At 34.2% G+C, this 12,962-nt stretch overlaps 1 protein-coding gene across 5 annotated transcripts in view; it reads left to right on the top strand.

Annotated features, from left to right (window-relative positions):
* The window catches only part of thrb (thyroid hormone receptor beta), a 124,615-nt gene that overhangs the window by 100,202 nt on the left and 11,451 nt on the right, over positions 1 to 12,962 (top strand). For 2 of the 5 annotated variants that reach the window (XM_042436035.1, XM_042436034.1), the window contains exon 1: positions 12,280 to 12,619. The exons of the other annotated variants lie outside the window; for them this stretch is intronic. In XM_042436035.1, coding sequence (XP_042291969.1) covers positions 12,280 to 12,619 — 340 coding nt within the window. Of the gene's footprint in view, positions 1 to 12,279; positions 12,620 to 12,962 lie in introns of those variants that run through there. 5 annotated transcript variants of the gene reach the window in all.

Here is a 12,962-nt window from a genome sequence, read left to right as displayed (position 1 = left end):
TAATAGTTTTCAAATATTTGATGACTCATCTAGAACTCAAGGGTATATAAAAAAAATCCAATTAAATGTGTCTTTGGGCAACTAGCTAACTGCATCCATCATATAAAACGGCACCTGACTGCTTGTGAGGTGTTGTAGCTAGCACAGCAGCATCATAGAGGGAAGTGTGTGTTCCATCAGTGAACAAAAACTTTGTTTTCAGAACGTGGTTGAGGTCTAATTTATTCATTTCTCCCTCATGGAGGTGTGTGTAGAAGCCAACAGCCCACTTTCTCTCACGGCTTGTATCACAATGCATTCACAACGCCATGTGTGTGTGAAGGTTTTGATGTAAATCCCTCTTGTAACTGTACACTACTCGCATATTCCGTTTCCGTACATCACAGTATAGAAGCTAAAGACCCTCTAACTTCTGTTTAACAGGGATTTTAACCTATCTCCCCCTCTTGTTTTTGTCATCTTCCCTTAAAAGCATATGCAATATGGAGAGAGACATGAACACTTGTTAAATAACATAAACTGCAACTTCAGTCTGGTGCGTCTGTTTGATAAATGCAGTGTGCATTGCTATGAAATGACAAAGCTCAATCTGCACCTGAAAAACAGGCACTAAAGCCTCAGTAAATCTGCCCCTCACATGTACAAATTTCAGTTTAATACATTCAAAAATTGACTAAAATGATCAACAGAATGTGAAGAAATAACAGTTTTGACATTATGTCAAAAACATCTATGTATTGTGTTGCAGAGATATCTACTGCAGTTAGCATGCTAACCAGCTGGCCCTGGCCCATCCTGTCTGGTAATACCACTAGAGGCGATAGTGAGTCACTGTCACTGTCCAGTCTGCCCTCAGTCCAACATGAGAGGATGAAGAAGTAACACTTCCTCTTCTAAGTTAGATTTATTCAAGCAAACATTAGCTCAACATTAGCACTGAATTGATATATTTAAATCATCAAGAAACATAATCAGACTTTAAGTACATAAAAAAGGAAAAACCATCCTACTGTTACAAACATACTGAACTGTCTCTCCAAGCAGGAAAGTATGATGGAGCCCCATTCTTTCCAGTAAAAGGCTGATAACACAAGCACATAATGTTTTTATGGCAAGATAATATGTTGATATCAGGTGACTATCTTCGGAGATTCTCTATTGACATTGAATTGCTGACTTTAATGTGACAGTGTTGAAGCACATTGTGTCTTCATGGGAATGAACTGTGATGTATAAATTCAGTTTTTCTTACTTGTTTGCTTGCTGTTGTTCAGTGTCTATGGAGCAGATAGGATTTGTCACCCCAGTCTGAGTCTTCTTGAAATTCACAAAATAAAAACCGAGCACCGTGCTATACTGCCGCAGCTGATTTTTCCTTCAACATCTTAGTCTCTGTTGTCATTTTATACCCTGCCCTGAATTCTTTTGAACTGAGTTTTCCAACATTTCTTTCCTAACAGAAATAGTCTGGTTCTGTCAGCTTTGTTTTGGTTTTTAAGTTTGAAGTGAAATTGGATTCTGTGCCTCAGGAGAAATCTTATTCAATAATGTTTGGCCTCTAGAAATCTCTGCTGTGATTATTCACTCATTACATCTTTATCTCAGCAGTGGTTTGTCTGCAGAATTCTTAATGAGGTTAGTGAGGGGAACAAAAACAGCTCTGATGAATTCTTCATGAAAGTGACAATGACCAGAATTACTTCAAGAAGAGTCTAGAGCTTAAAACTTTAAATGCACAAGCTGCAAACATTTCAAAGCAACAATTACAGAACACTTAAAAAAAAATTCATATTCTTCTTTAACTTGAATATCAAACATCTCAATATTTCCTTTGATGATAAAAAAGAGGGACTTTCCACACGCCAAAAACTTATCAACTTAAAAACTTAATTATATTTATTTGAACATTTTCTGCAAGCGGAAGAGGTTTTTTTTGTCAGTTTGAAGAACAGATCACAGGCATGACAGATAACCCAAATCATGTGATCATGAGGTCCACACAGAAGTTCATCATTGTGCAGTGAAACAGAATTCATGTCACGTTATAGAATAGAATAGATTGATTTCAAACATGTTTAAAAGAGAGAAAATATATAAGGAAAACAAAATACAAATAACCAATAAAATTAATAATAAACATATACAACAAATTCTCAATAAACAACAGAAATATATATTACAACCATATATTATGTCCAAAATGGAGTAGGAGGTTAAATTGCTCTTTTCTATATTTACGCAATGAACTCCGTGTCATGAATAGTCCAACTATCCACCCCAATGTCCACCATACACAACTTAAGTAATTACCTCATCTTCATCCTTCTAATATGTACATAATCAACATCTATGTTCATCCTCTTTATGTATATGTTTGCATATAGTCTAATAAATATACAGTTAAAAAAATTACAATAAATAACAATACCATTTTTCCCATTAATACATGAAGTACCCCAATGTAGACCTTCAATAAAGACTAGATAGGAAGGATATAGTATAAAAAGTATAAAATCAAAATCAAATCCATGGAAACAAAGTAGATACATACGAGAAGTTTAATTGGTGAATTTTTGCCGACTTTCTGTGTATTAATTTTTGTCTTTGTTCAGCACCTTTTAAACTGTCCTTACCCCACACCTTTGGCAGCCTTTTTTATAGCTCAGCACAAGCTTAAGCATAAGTCTAACTAATCATTTTGTCAGTTTAGCAAAGTATAAAGCTCTCAGGAACCCAAATTACAAGAAAAATGACAAAGGCTCATCTAAAAATGCACAAATCTTTAGTGATAAGCACTCCAAATATTATTAGTTTAAAGACAGTTTAAGTTTGTAAAAAATGTTGTTTCACTATTTATGCACACAATTACAGCAGAAATAAAATAAATACAACTATAAAACAGTCTATTTACATCTAAAGTGATTTTATCCATCCTCATTGTGTACTTTTTTTTATTGAAAGTATATGTATGCCTGTAAATCACTGAAAAATATTAATAATTCACACATTTAAAAATTTTATGGTGTAAAGACCTAAATGAGATAACGTGTGAAATCCCTACATCAGTACATTTAACTAGTTTTCTCAGCTTATCTCCACATGATGTATAAATAAAGTTATTTTACTACTGAATAAATAAAACATGCTGGTTCAGTGTATTCACAGATGAGCAGACAGACTCCAGAGGCAAAGAAAACAGCAGAGTAAAATATTAGATTTTATTTTTTTCCCCATGTTTAAACATAATTCAGAATAAAATGAGACAACCCTGTAGGCTACATGTATACTCATATGTCTCTATGAGACATAGGTGTTCTTCTGTAATTAGCTATAGCATAATTCCTATAGCAGACATCTGTTCATCAACCCTCAGTTTTAAAGCCCATTTGTAAGAAAATGTGTTTATCTGTGGAATGACCTTTAATGTCAATTAGACAAATGTGTAAGGATTAGGAGCTTTTATGTTTTATGTTAGTACAGTCACCGGACTTGAGCTGCACTTGAACATTCATCACTTGACCTTGACCAGCTAAAATCCCCCTGGTGGGTCTGGGCAGGTTTAAAGTGCTTGTGAATGACACTTGTATTTTGGCATCACATTTACAGTGTGGATAGGTCAGCATGTGTCATATCAACACAAGTCACATACTCAGGCTAATGGGAAAATGCTGCAGTTGTATTGTGAATACAAGGATTCAAAGTAGTAGTAAGTTTTGGCTCTCAGAGATACATGCAGTCGATGAATATGTACAGTTCTAACAGCATGAAGTGCAAACCAGGAGGCTCTCATAATATTTAAAAGAGCAGTATCCAAAATAGATTCCTGTACTTCATTCTAAAGTGCTGGATAATCCTCTCAAACTTTAACCTTTAATGATAGGAGCCTTCTGTTGTTCCCCTGAGCTTACCCTGAACTTTAAGGGGAAAAGTTCACCAACTCATGTGCCCTCCTCAGGTAATTTAGAGTAGCTGGGGACATCTGGCTCTGGGCATCACATCAATTTAGGGCCCGGGGTAAAGAGATTCCCCACATCCAAAAATTGTTCATGACCTGGCTTTGAACCCCCAAGGCCTAAAGTAATCAATCAGGGAGGGAATATATCTGTGCAAAAGCCTGCTGCAGGGCTACTGTAGTGAGGTGCCATGGACAGAGAAACTATGTTCCTGTTTACAAGGTTAGATTATTGTAAAGAAGTGCCAAGAAGTATATTGTTATCTAAAACAGAAAGGTCGTGTTGTTGTTGTTCGCCTCAGTCGTTTGTCAGGAATACCTGGAGTGAGTGGCTCAGCTGCTGGAGACAGTTCCATGGAGTATTTACTCACTTGACACAGGAAATGTGAAATATCTTCTGGACATACTATTTCAACACATTTTAAGTAAGATTAAAGAAAAAAACATGCAACTGAGACAAAAGACAATCTGGGTAAGTAGAGAAATATTGAAATAGTGTAAAAACAAATGTTTTAAGACTGTGCTATTTTAAACAACTAAAGTATGTGTGCCTGTTTTTATGTGCTAAAAATGTGTGGTATTAGAAGGTGCTTCTGATAGTATCTGCAATAGTGGTAACAATTTACTTAAAGTCTCCCTATTCAGCATTTATAGCAGTATATAAACATTTCATAAATGGTTTATAACACACTGTAATATAAGCAGATGTAAATGTTTAATGATATTTTTGTCATCTGGACACTAATATAAAATATGTCTTCTTAGGAGAAGTTATAATCGCATTTTACATTAATTAACACTTAAAAATGTAATTATAACTGCTTATAACTGCTTATAACTACATTACAGTGTGTTATAAATGTTTATATAAATACTGCTTATAAACATATATAAATGTGTTGCTAATGTGGTCTCTTAAAAGCTCTTCATTAATTAAATTGAATTTTCTGTCTATACTATCATATCAAAAGAATAACAAACTAATGATTGACATTTTTTGACAAGATCATCTTAACTTAAAGCCTAATTACTTTTTTTCCTGGTGCTTTCAACCAAATTATATGTTTAATGTTAACATTGCCATGCTGACATAATGCAATTAAAAGCAACTCATTTACATAGGAAAAGTTTATGGCTTAAAAATACGTTATTCACATAACTGCAATCGTTTATCTTTTCATTTTTAATTCATCATTCATCATTGTTCAATACCTCAATTTATATAGATCTGTATTTTATATATTTTTTAAGTGATAAATACATGAATATATGTAAATACATTTTATATATATACATTGACTTTTGTTAAGTCAATATTGCTGCATTCTTTTAGCGTCTTTATACATTTTACATAAATAAATCCGAATAAATTTCATGTTTTTAGTTTGCGTGATGCTTTTCTACAAAACCATCTATTTTTAGCTGTGCAAAAAAGATTTTGATAAAAAAATTCTACAGTTATTTTAATTAAAAATACATTAAAAATAATTGGTTAAAATTTACGGAGTGATCATTAGAAATATAAAACTCACTCCAGGAAAAACACTTGGCATTAATACAGTCCGCTCAGACGGCAGATTGTTTAGGTATTGACAGGCGACTCTGTCTGATGAACGCTTAACAGTTCGTCGACAGTCGTTTAAGAAACTCCAAACAAGATTAGTCTATTGGCAAGGACATCACCTCATCAAAAAGTTAAACTGGTATCAAGCCCTCTTTGCAAGAAGATTTGCCTCATAGGACCTGCCTCTTACCAGCTGTTGCATGTTTGTCACATCTACTTGTCACATACTCACACTTATTACATGAATGGAGTCAGTAATCCTATGTTAAGCCTTTTTAACAGTTCATCCGGACAGAATTAAACATTGATCATTCATTTTTGTCTGTATGTAGTTCTTTATTTTGTATGATTAAGATTTAAGATACAATGATTTTTACAGTTCCAATTCAGTTATTAGTGGTAAAAACATTTAGATACTTATAACGTGTGCATAATTCTAATGAGTGAATATACTATATTACCACTAAATTTTAGTAATAGACTTATTGCCAGTAAAAAACAAAAAATAAGAGAGAAATGATTTATTATCAATACAATACTAAATATATGACTCATTAAAACTTTAAGTCTAGATAGAGTGGGAGTTACAAATTGTTGAACATCTCATATTTGGGTATTTTTAATAACCAAGCACCCCAAAAGTAATGTGAATAACCAGATTTTTAGATGTGTCTTATTATTATACAGGAAATTACATCACTCTTGATCACTATAATGAGCCACATATAGCAAAACCTGTCTGTCTTACATTTCATTCCAGCACTGTCTAAATGTGTTTAACAAGTAGAGGCTTAGCTGGTTGACCTTTCCATTGCGCCGGTGTTTAATGAGGAACTAATTAAGCTTGCCAAAGAAAGGGTCCAAATAAACAACAATATCAGACTGTAGGTCTTTTGTGGAACATCAGATGACTCTCAGCGGTCACCATGTGGCAAATGTTAGCTCAAAAACAAAGACAAGCTGTACAAGCTGTAAAGACAAGCTAATATTCTGCAGAATAAAGATTTATCTTTCAGTGATATCACAAAAATAGAAGAAAAAAAAAGTAGTGGAGTGTAACATAAAAGAAAGTATGTCGGCTATAGGTGTGTTCTGTAATTATAGCGATCACAAACTAGACAATCTTCACTTAGGACAAAGTCATTTTCAATCGAATAAAAAGTTACAAACACTCAATTCACTTTTTAAATTTTTTTTTTTTTTTACTGTTTTTAGATTTGATTTCATTGCAGCTTTGCATTAAAGCTATAGAGTATATGTAATTTTAACTAGTTTATGTGACATTTACATTGAACCCCCTTAAAAATCAGCTATATGCAGGGAAACATTAATTACACATATGCACTGTATATATCTTCATAACTGCAAATATAACTACTTGATATGAAAAAAAGTCTCCATACTCACTGTGTATGATTAATTTGTAACTATCTGTAATGTGAATGGTTGATATGTAGATAGTGTGTGATCATTTCAGTTCAAAACATCTTTAACTTAAATTAAGACATTTAGAATTGCAAGTTAGTATATAGTTGAAACCTACTCAGTTTACATTTTCTGGACTGTAAATTACAATAGTTTAGTATATTTTTATTGGGTTTAAATAACAATGCAGTTCTTGACATCAGAAAGAAAGTCATAAATATAAGGTGATATGTAAACCTGCTTTTAATTATGATAAATTATTCTTGAATCCTCCAAATAGCCTTTTAGGTGTCAGCTGTTTATACTGTATGTACATTTCCCAAGTGAACTTGTTGATATGCACTCCTGCATCCTAAATTAATTGAGGTATTTTATATTAGTAAAAAATTAGTTTGTGAACTAAGGATACCTGTAAATCAATCAATTTGACCAACAGAATCTTTAATTGATACACATAAAGATGTCTTTCCTAAATGGTGAATTTGATTATGTGTCAATACACATTTGCTACTTTATTTTTGTTAAAAAATTAAAAATCGATTTTTTTATTTGCTTCAGTAATTAAATGTTAATGGAGTAATGATATTTACAACAAATGTAGGAGCTTTACATACAGTATGAGCTGCTTACTGTGATAATTTACCACATCAACCTGTAAATTGGTGCTTATTGAAAGAACATGAAGTCTGAAGATGGCAGTGAATCTGGCAGTCTTGAATGTGTAAGGCAATAAAAAAATGACTAGTTACATTAATGCTACTGTAAAAAAAACAGGACATATGTGCAATAGTTTGTATATGGTTAGTTTTGATCTTGTGAGTAACTTGGATATGAGCATTTCAACATATTATTTGAACAAAGTGTCCAGTTTTCATCACATTGACACACCTAAGCATGGCAAGCTTTTGACAACAAATTGAAGAGGTAATAACTAATTAACGTATGGCATGTGGATTTCAGTGAAATCAATACTATGTGTTAGGTTTTAATGATATGTGTGTGTAAATATATGGGTGTGTGTATGGGTGCAGAAAGCTAAATATTTAACTAAATAGCATAACAAACCAAACCAAAAGCAGGCGTCAGGAAGGGAGAGCAGAGAGAGAGAATGACTACAGCCGTGGCTGAGTTACTGCAATTAGTCATCTGCAGGGGAGAGACACAGATTAGAAACAGATATAAACTCCTATATGACACCACAGGGGCCATCACAGACTCTAAAAAGTACTTTCAAACCTTTAAAGTCCTATGCAAACTGTCTAGGGTACACGTGTGGGAATGTTGTTGGTGTGATTCCTAAGGGGTCTAGATTTGTTCATTTTGTACTTGGATGCTTCATTAAAAGCCAGTATCCCTTCATTTAACAGAACTGTCTACTCTATCTCAGCCTGTTGTGTAGTATGTGTGTGATCCACGGAAAACAAATGCATTACTGTCAATCAAATCGTCTTGTGCTTCACAACTAATGAGATTAAAAAGCTGATGCTCCGCTGTCAGACTTGTCACTGCAACACACTTAAGTCGCTTGAAATGTCATAATATATCTTGACACATAATGACTTTGTCAGGCTTTTAGTCTCAGGGTCTCCACCCGCATTACAGGATTATCAACACCCCGTGTTGAAAATGAACTAAACAAGCGCTTAAAGATATACGGTTGTGCAAATGATAATGATATAGATTTTTTATTTAATGTATTTTATTTTTTTTTTAATCTGAAAAATATGTGTCATAGGGACAAAGTGTCAGATAACATTATGAGGTTAAAATGTGATATATTTACCATTTATTTAGATCATGTCACACAAGTGCAAGTGTAAAAACATCCTAAATTTACTTTAAGTTCCTACTGGAAGCTGTGTTCAGTGTGAGCATTTTAGGTAGACCACTGCTGTTTGTTTGTTTTTTTTATTGTAGGGAGGCCCCTTCAATTCATGTGTTTTCAGTCAAATGCAGTCTAATTTATTGCATGCTAATTTCACATTCTGAAGGACGTGAAAATGCAGTACAGTAAAATACAAATGATTTTTATTCTCAGTGTATAATGAGGAGACATACAGTACATTGATTCACTTTAATCAGAATTTAGAAATCTCAGTAATCACATTTCTCACATATAAATTGTTAAATAGCTTTTTGGCTGAGTTACAAACAATCTGCTATTGAGAATAAGGGTAAACAATTAGATAGAAAATCTATTTTAACAGTCAAAAATATTTTTTTCTGTAAATCATACGAATTGGAAATGCATTACATTGGAAATTATTACATGCGGAAATGAACTGTTACTTAACAGGTTAACAGGTTGTTCATATCACTTACTGTGGTCTGTTGAACAGAACTTTGGGCTTGCATTGGCATGTTTACGTTTTTTTGGGGAAGGCAATGTCATTTGGAACAATGATTTAAAAACTGAAAAGAGAAAAAAGTTTGTAAAGTTAGATTTTGCTGAGTGAAATGCTTGTGGCTTCTCTCAGGCTTAAACTGAAGAGTGCTAAGGACTCTTATAGGGGTCTTGGATATAGCATAGTCAAGCAGGGTAATATTAGTATTATACACATATCATATTGAACAGAAACCAAAATAACAAAATTCAGTCAAGATCTTCAAAATATATGGCCTTTAGTAGTCAGAAGTGCATTGGAACCATGATTATCCGTATTTCTGCATAATCCCATACAGCAACAGTATTGATCGTCTCTTCTTTAAAGACGTGATGGCAAGCGTGCAGACTGGCTGCGATTCAGGGTTCAGATAAGTACAAGCAGCAGGGATTTCAAAGCCAAAACAGCACGCATCTTTTCTCAGACTTCGCCATGTGTTCACGCATTCACATGTCTACATGTTTCGGGTCCATCACTATGATCCATGTAACTAACACGATGTTCCGTGTTCTGGTATGTGGTAATCTTAAGAAGATAAAAGACATTGCGTGATCAAATCTTATCTCGACCACCTTTAAACGACTATTGAAGCAGAAACAAACAAAAAACAGTTCATGTTCTGATTGTGATGTACATTACATTAATGTTCACAGATACTTTGGAAAGAGTCCATTAAGACTCTATTGACCAAGACCTTATTATTTCATTCACCCTTGGGGCTCTTGGTGATATCATGGGTGATTTCCGCTTCAGTGTAAAGGCAGAATTCAACTATTTAAAAAAACAGGTATATCATCATTTCTTTTTTCTTCTAGGATTAATTCAAATTTATTTCCATGTTCCTGAAAGCAGAAAACTAAAATATTCCATACTCAGCTTTTCAAATTCTCTAATTGCCTGGTTCATGTGACACCTAACAAGAGCTTCACAGGTTGAAAATGGTTGAGAAACCCTTAATTATTCATTTTCACCAAAATAATTCTATGTTAACTGAGTAGCAAGCATGCATTTTCTTTAGTATTGTACATTACACAATAACAAGTAAAGGCATGTATTAATTTATTTAATTCTGCTGTGACTTGTGTTTAGAAGTAATTTCGGTAATACAAAGGGAACTAATAGACCAGCATTGACAACAGTCTTTTTAACAATTGTATTCAGCAAATTTTCCACAAGGGTGCCAATGACTGAACAGGACTCTACATAATATCAGTATCATAATAATACTGTAATTATCATAGATTGTTTTCAGAATTAAAAATCCATTGTTTTTTAAACTATTTTTCTCAAATTAGAACTTGAAAAATAAAAATTTAAAGTAACAAGGTGTAATTGTAGGAGTGAAAAGTGAAAGTAACCACATAAATTAATAAATTCTAGTACAATTAATATGCTACATAAAATAGTTTGATTTAATGCTAACTGGTTTTTGCAGTTTAATTCATAAGCTGGAACAAGCAATCAGAAGGCTCTCCATTTTTGATTCTCTTTGGGTTTGTTGTCTGGTTGTTTAGTTAGCAATAGCATTTCTAAAAACCACTTCATAGAACAACCTGTTACAGTGAAGTATGAAGAAATGTTGCTACATTATTGAAGAAAGCATTATGAATCCCAACAGACACACAGCACCGCCATAAGGCTTATCCCATCTTCATTGAACAGGAATCCTAATCAATAAGGCTGAGTATAGCTGGTGTCTGGGATAATAGGTGTATTATCTGAAACAGATCACGCAATGTGTCGCTCAGTGTGTCGCTCGCATGTCTTACATTGTGGGGAAACAATATTGATTTTGCAAGTTATACTCACTGGCTATTTTAGGCTGAAAAGTCATCAAAAACATTGTGAAAGAAAATGTGTTTTATTTTATACAGTTTCAGTATGTATAGTATGGATTGTGATGTGTGGGGGGGGATCCATAATTTCAGTGTATTTCAGCTTGTTAGCTTTGTTTATTTTATTTTATTTTTAAAATTAAAATATATATTTTTTAAACTATTTTAATGTTGATCATCTTGCTAACAATACAGATAGTTAAAATTGAGTTTGTTATCAGATTTTTATATGCCCAGTAATCTATATAAAGTTAGTTTTTATGTTGTTTATTCTTTTAAAAAGTTTTCATTCTTCTGAGTATTTCTGAGATTAAAATACTGTTAAGTTGTTCATTTTCCAAAAGCTTTGCTGTAGGGATTAAGTACATGCTCCAGTCTTAATGGTAAAGTCAATTTTATGTCTTTAAATCTCAAACCCCTTCATAAAATCTTCTTAGTGTCATGACATTCCCTAACTAGTTGGCAGGAATAATTATATGTCACTGACCTAAGCAAGCTTGTTTGCGGATTCTGTTTAAAATACCCACAGGATAAGCAAGAGGGTTAATACACAAAGGTTAAAGGTTAAAGAGTTAGGAAAGATGTCAGGGTTAAGAGAACTACTAATTCTTTCGTGATATGAACAAATGGCTTTAAAGTTAAAGTTTTTTTAAACTTTTTTTTACTTTTATTGGAACTTTTCTTTGCTTTCTTTAGAATTGTTTTCCGCTCGCTGGATGTTATAAGATGGTTATTTACTGTAGGTGCAACATGCAAGATCTTAATCTGTGACATCGCCCCTGTCTGTGGCACTTCGAGGATTTGTGGAGTGTAAGATTAGAGCTCTACGTCGTCATAAATCTCTGCTTCCCAATTCGGCTGGGTGGTGGCGGGTGGGGCAGTTGTTAGGTGTAGTCTGTGGTCTTTGGCTTTGGTGGGTAAAACGTTTGTACGTCTACGTAGGGTCAACCTCTATGAAGTTTTCTTTTCAGGCCAGGAAACTTCTAATAAATACTTCTCACTTCTAATTGGCTTGATGCTCTTTCTTAGACCTGACTTTTTTAGAACCTTTTAGAAGATTTTTCTTTTTTGAGAACAGAGTTGACCTATCATTTTTATGGTGCTCTGCTGTGGATCTCCATGATGAACTACTGCATACCAGACATGTATGAGATGCCTTACACTGGGGTGGGAGGCTGCACGGTGCAGGGCGGTGGGGAACACTGCATGTACCCAGGTGAGGGACCTGTGTACAGACACTGTGATCCCCAGCCACTGCACCATCCGCCCTGCATGGAGCAGGCTTGGCCACCCAGCCAGCACTACTCTTGCTCGTACGCTGGTGGTCCTCCTGTTTTTAAGAGTGAGTTCTGCAGCATGGAGATCCCTCTTAGTCATTTCCAATATCAACCTGAATATTTCCCTGAGATCAAACCAGACTTCTCACACCTGCAATGGATGCAGGAGGCGCACAAGAAAGGTATGACGTCCTGATTGCGATTGTTTACATCTTCTTGGTGATAAGGTATTTTTGGGTGGATAGAATTGCTGCATGTACATGTTCAAGTATCGAGTTTAAAATTGACGGATGAAATTGTTTCCACCGTTTTGTGGTTGTCTCTCTGGATTGTGTGTGGAGAATATCCATGTTTTTTTTTTTTGTTAATTAGTGATGACTCCTCCTTGATCAATGAATCAATGATGTCTGGGATTTTCAAATTAAGTCTGATAAGCGTAAATCCAAGACTTAAGGCGTCATGCAGTGGCAGGTCTGTAAGCAGGACTTGCTGCATCTGATGCTCCGGGTGTTTGACCAAGGCGGG

The sequence above is a fragment of the Thunnus maccoyii genome, chromosome 15 (assembly GCF_910596095.1).
Source record: "Thunnus maccoyii chromosome 15, fThuMac1.1, whole genome shotgun sequence".
Taxonomy (NCBI): domain Eukaryota; kingdom Metazoa; phylum Chordata; class Actinopteri; order Scombriformes; family Scombridae; genus Thunnus; species Thunnus maccoyii.
The sequence above is the reverse complement of the archived record's forward strand: the minus strand, read 5'-3'. Positions and strand labels throughout refer to the sequence as shown.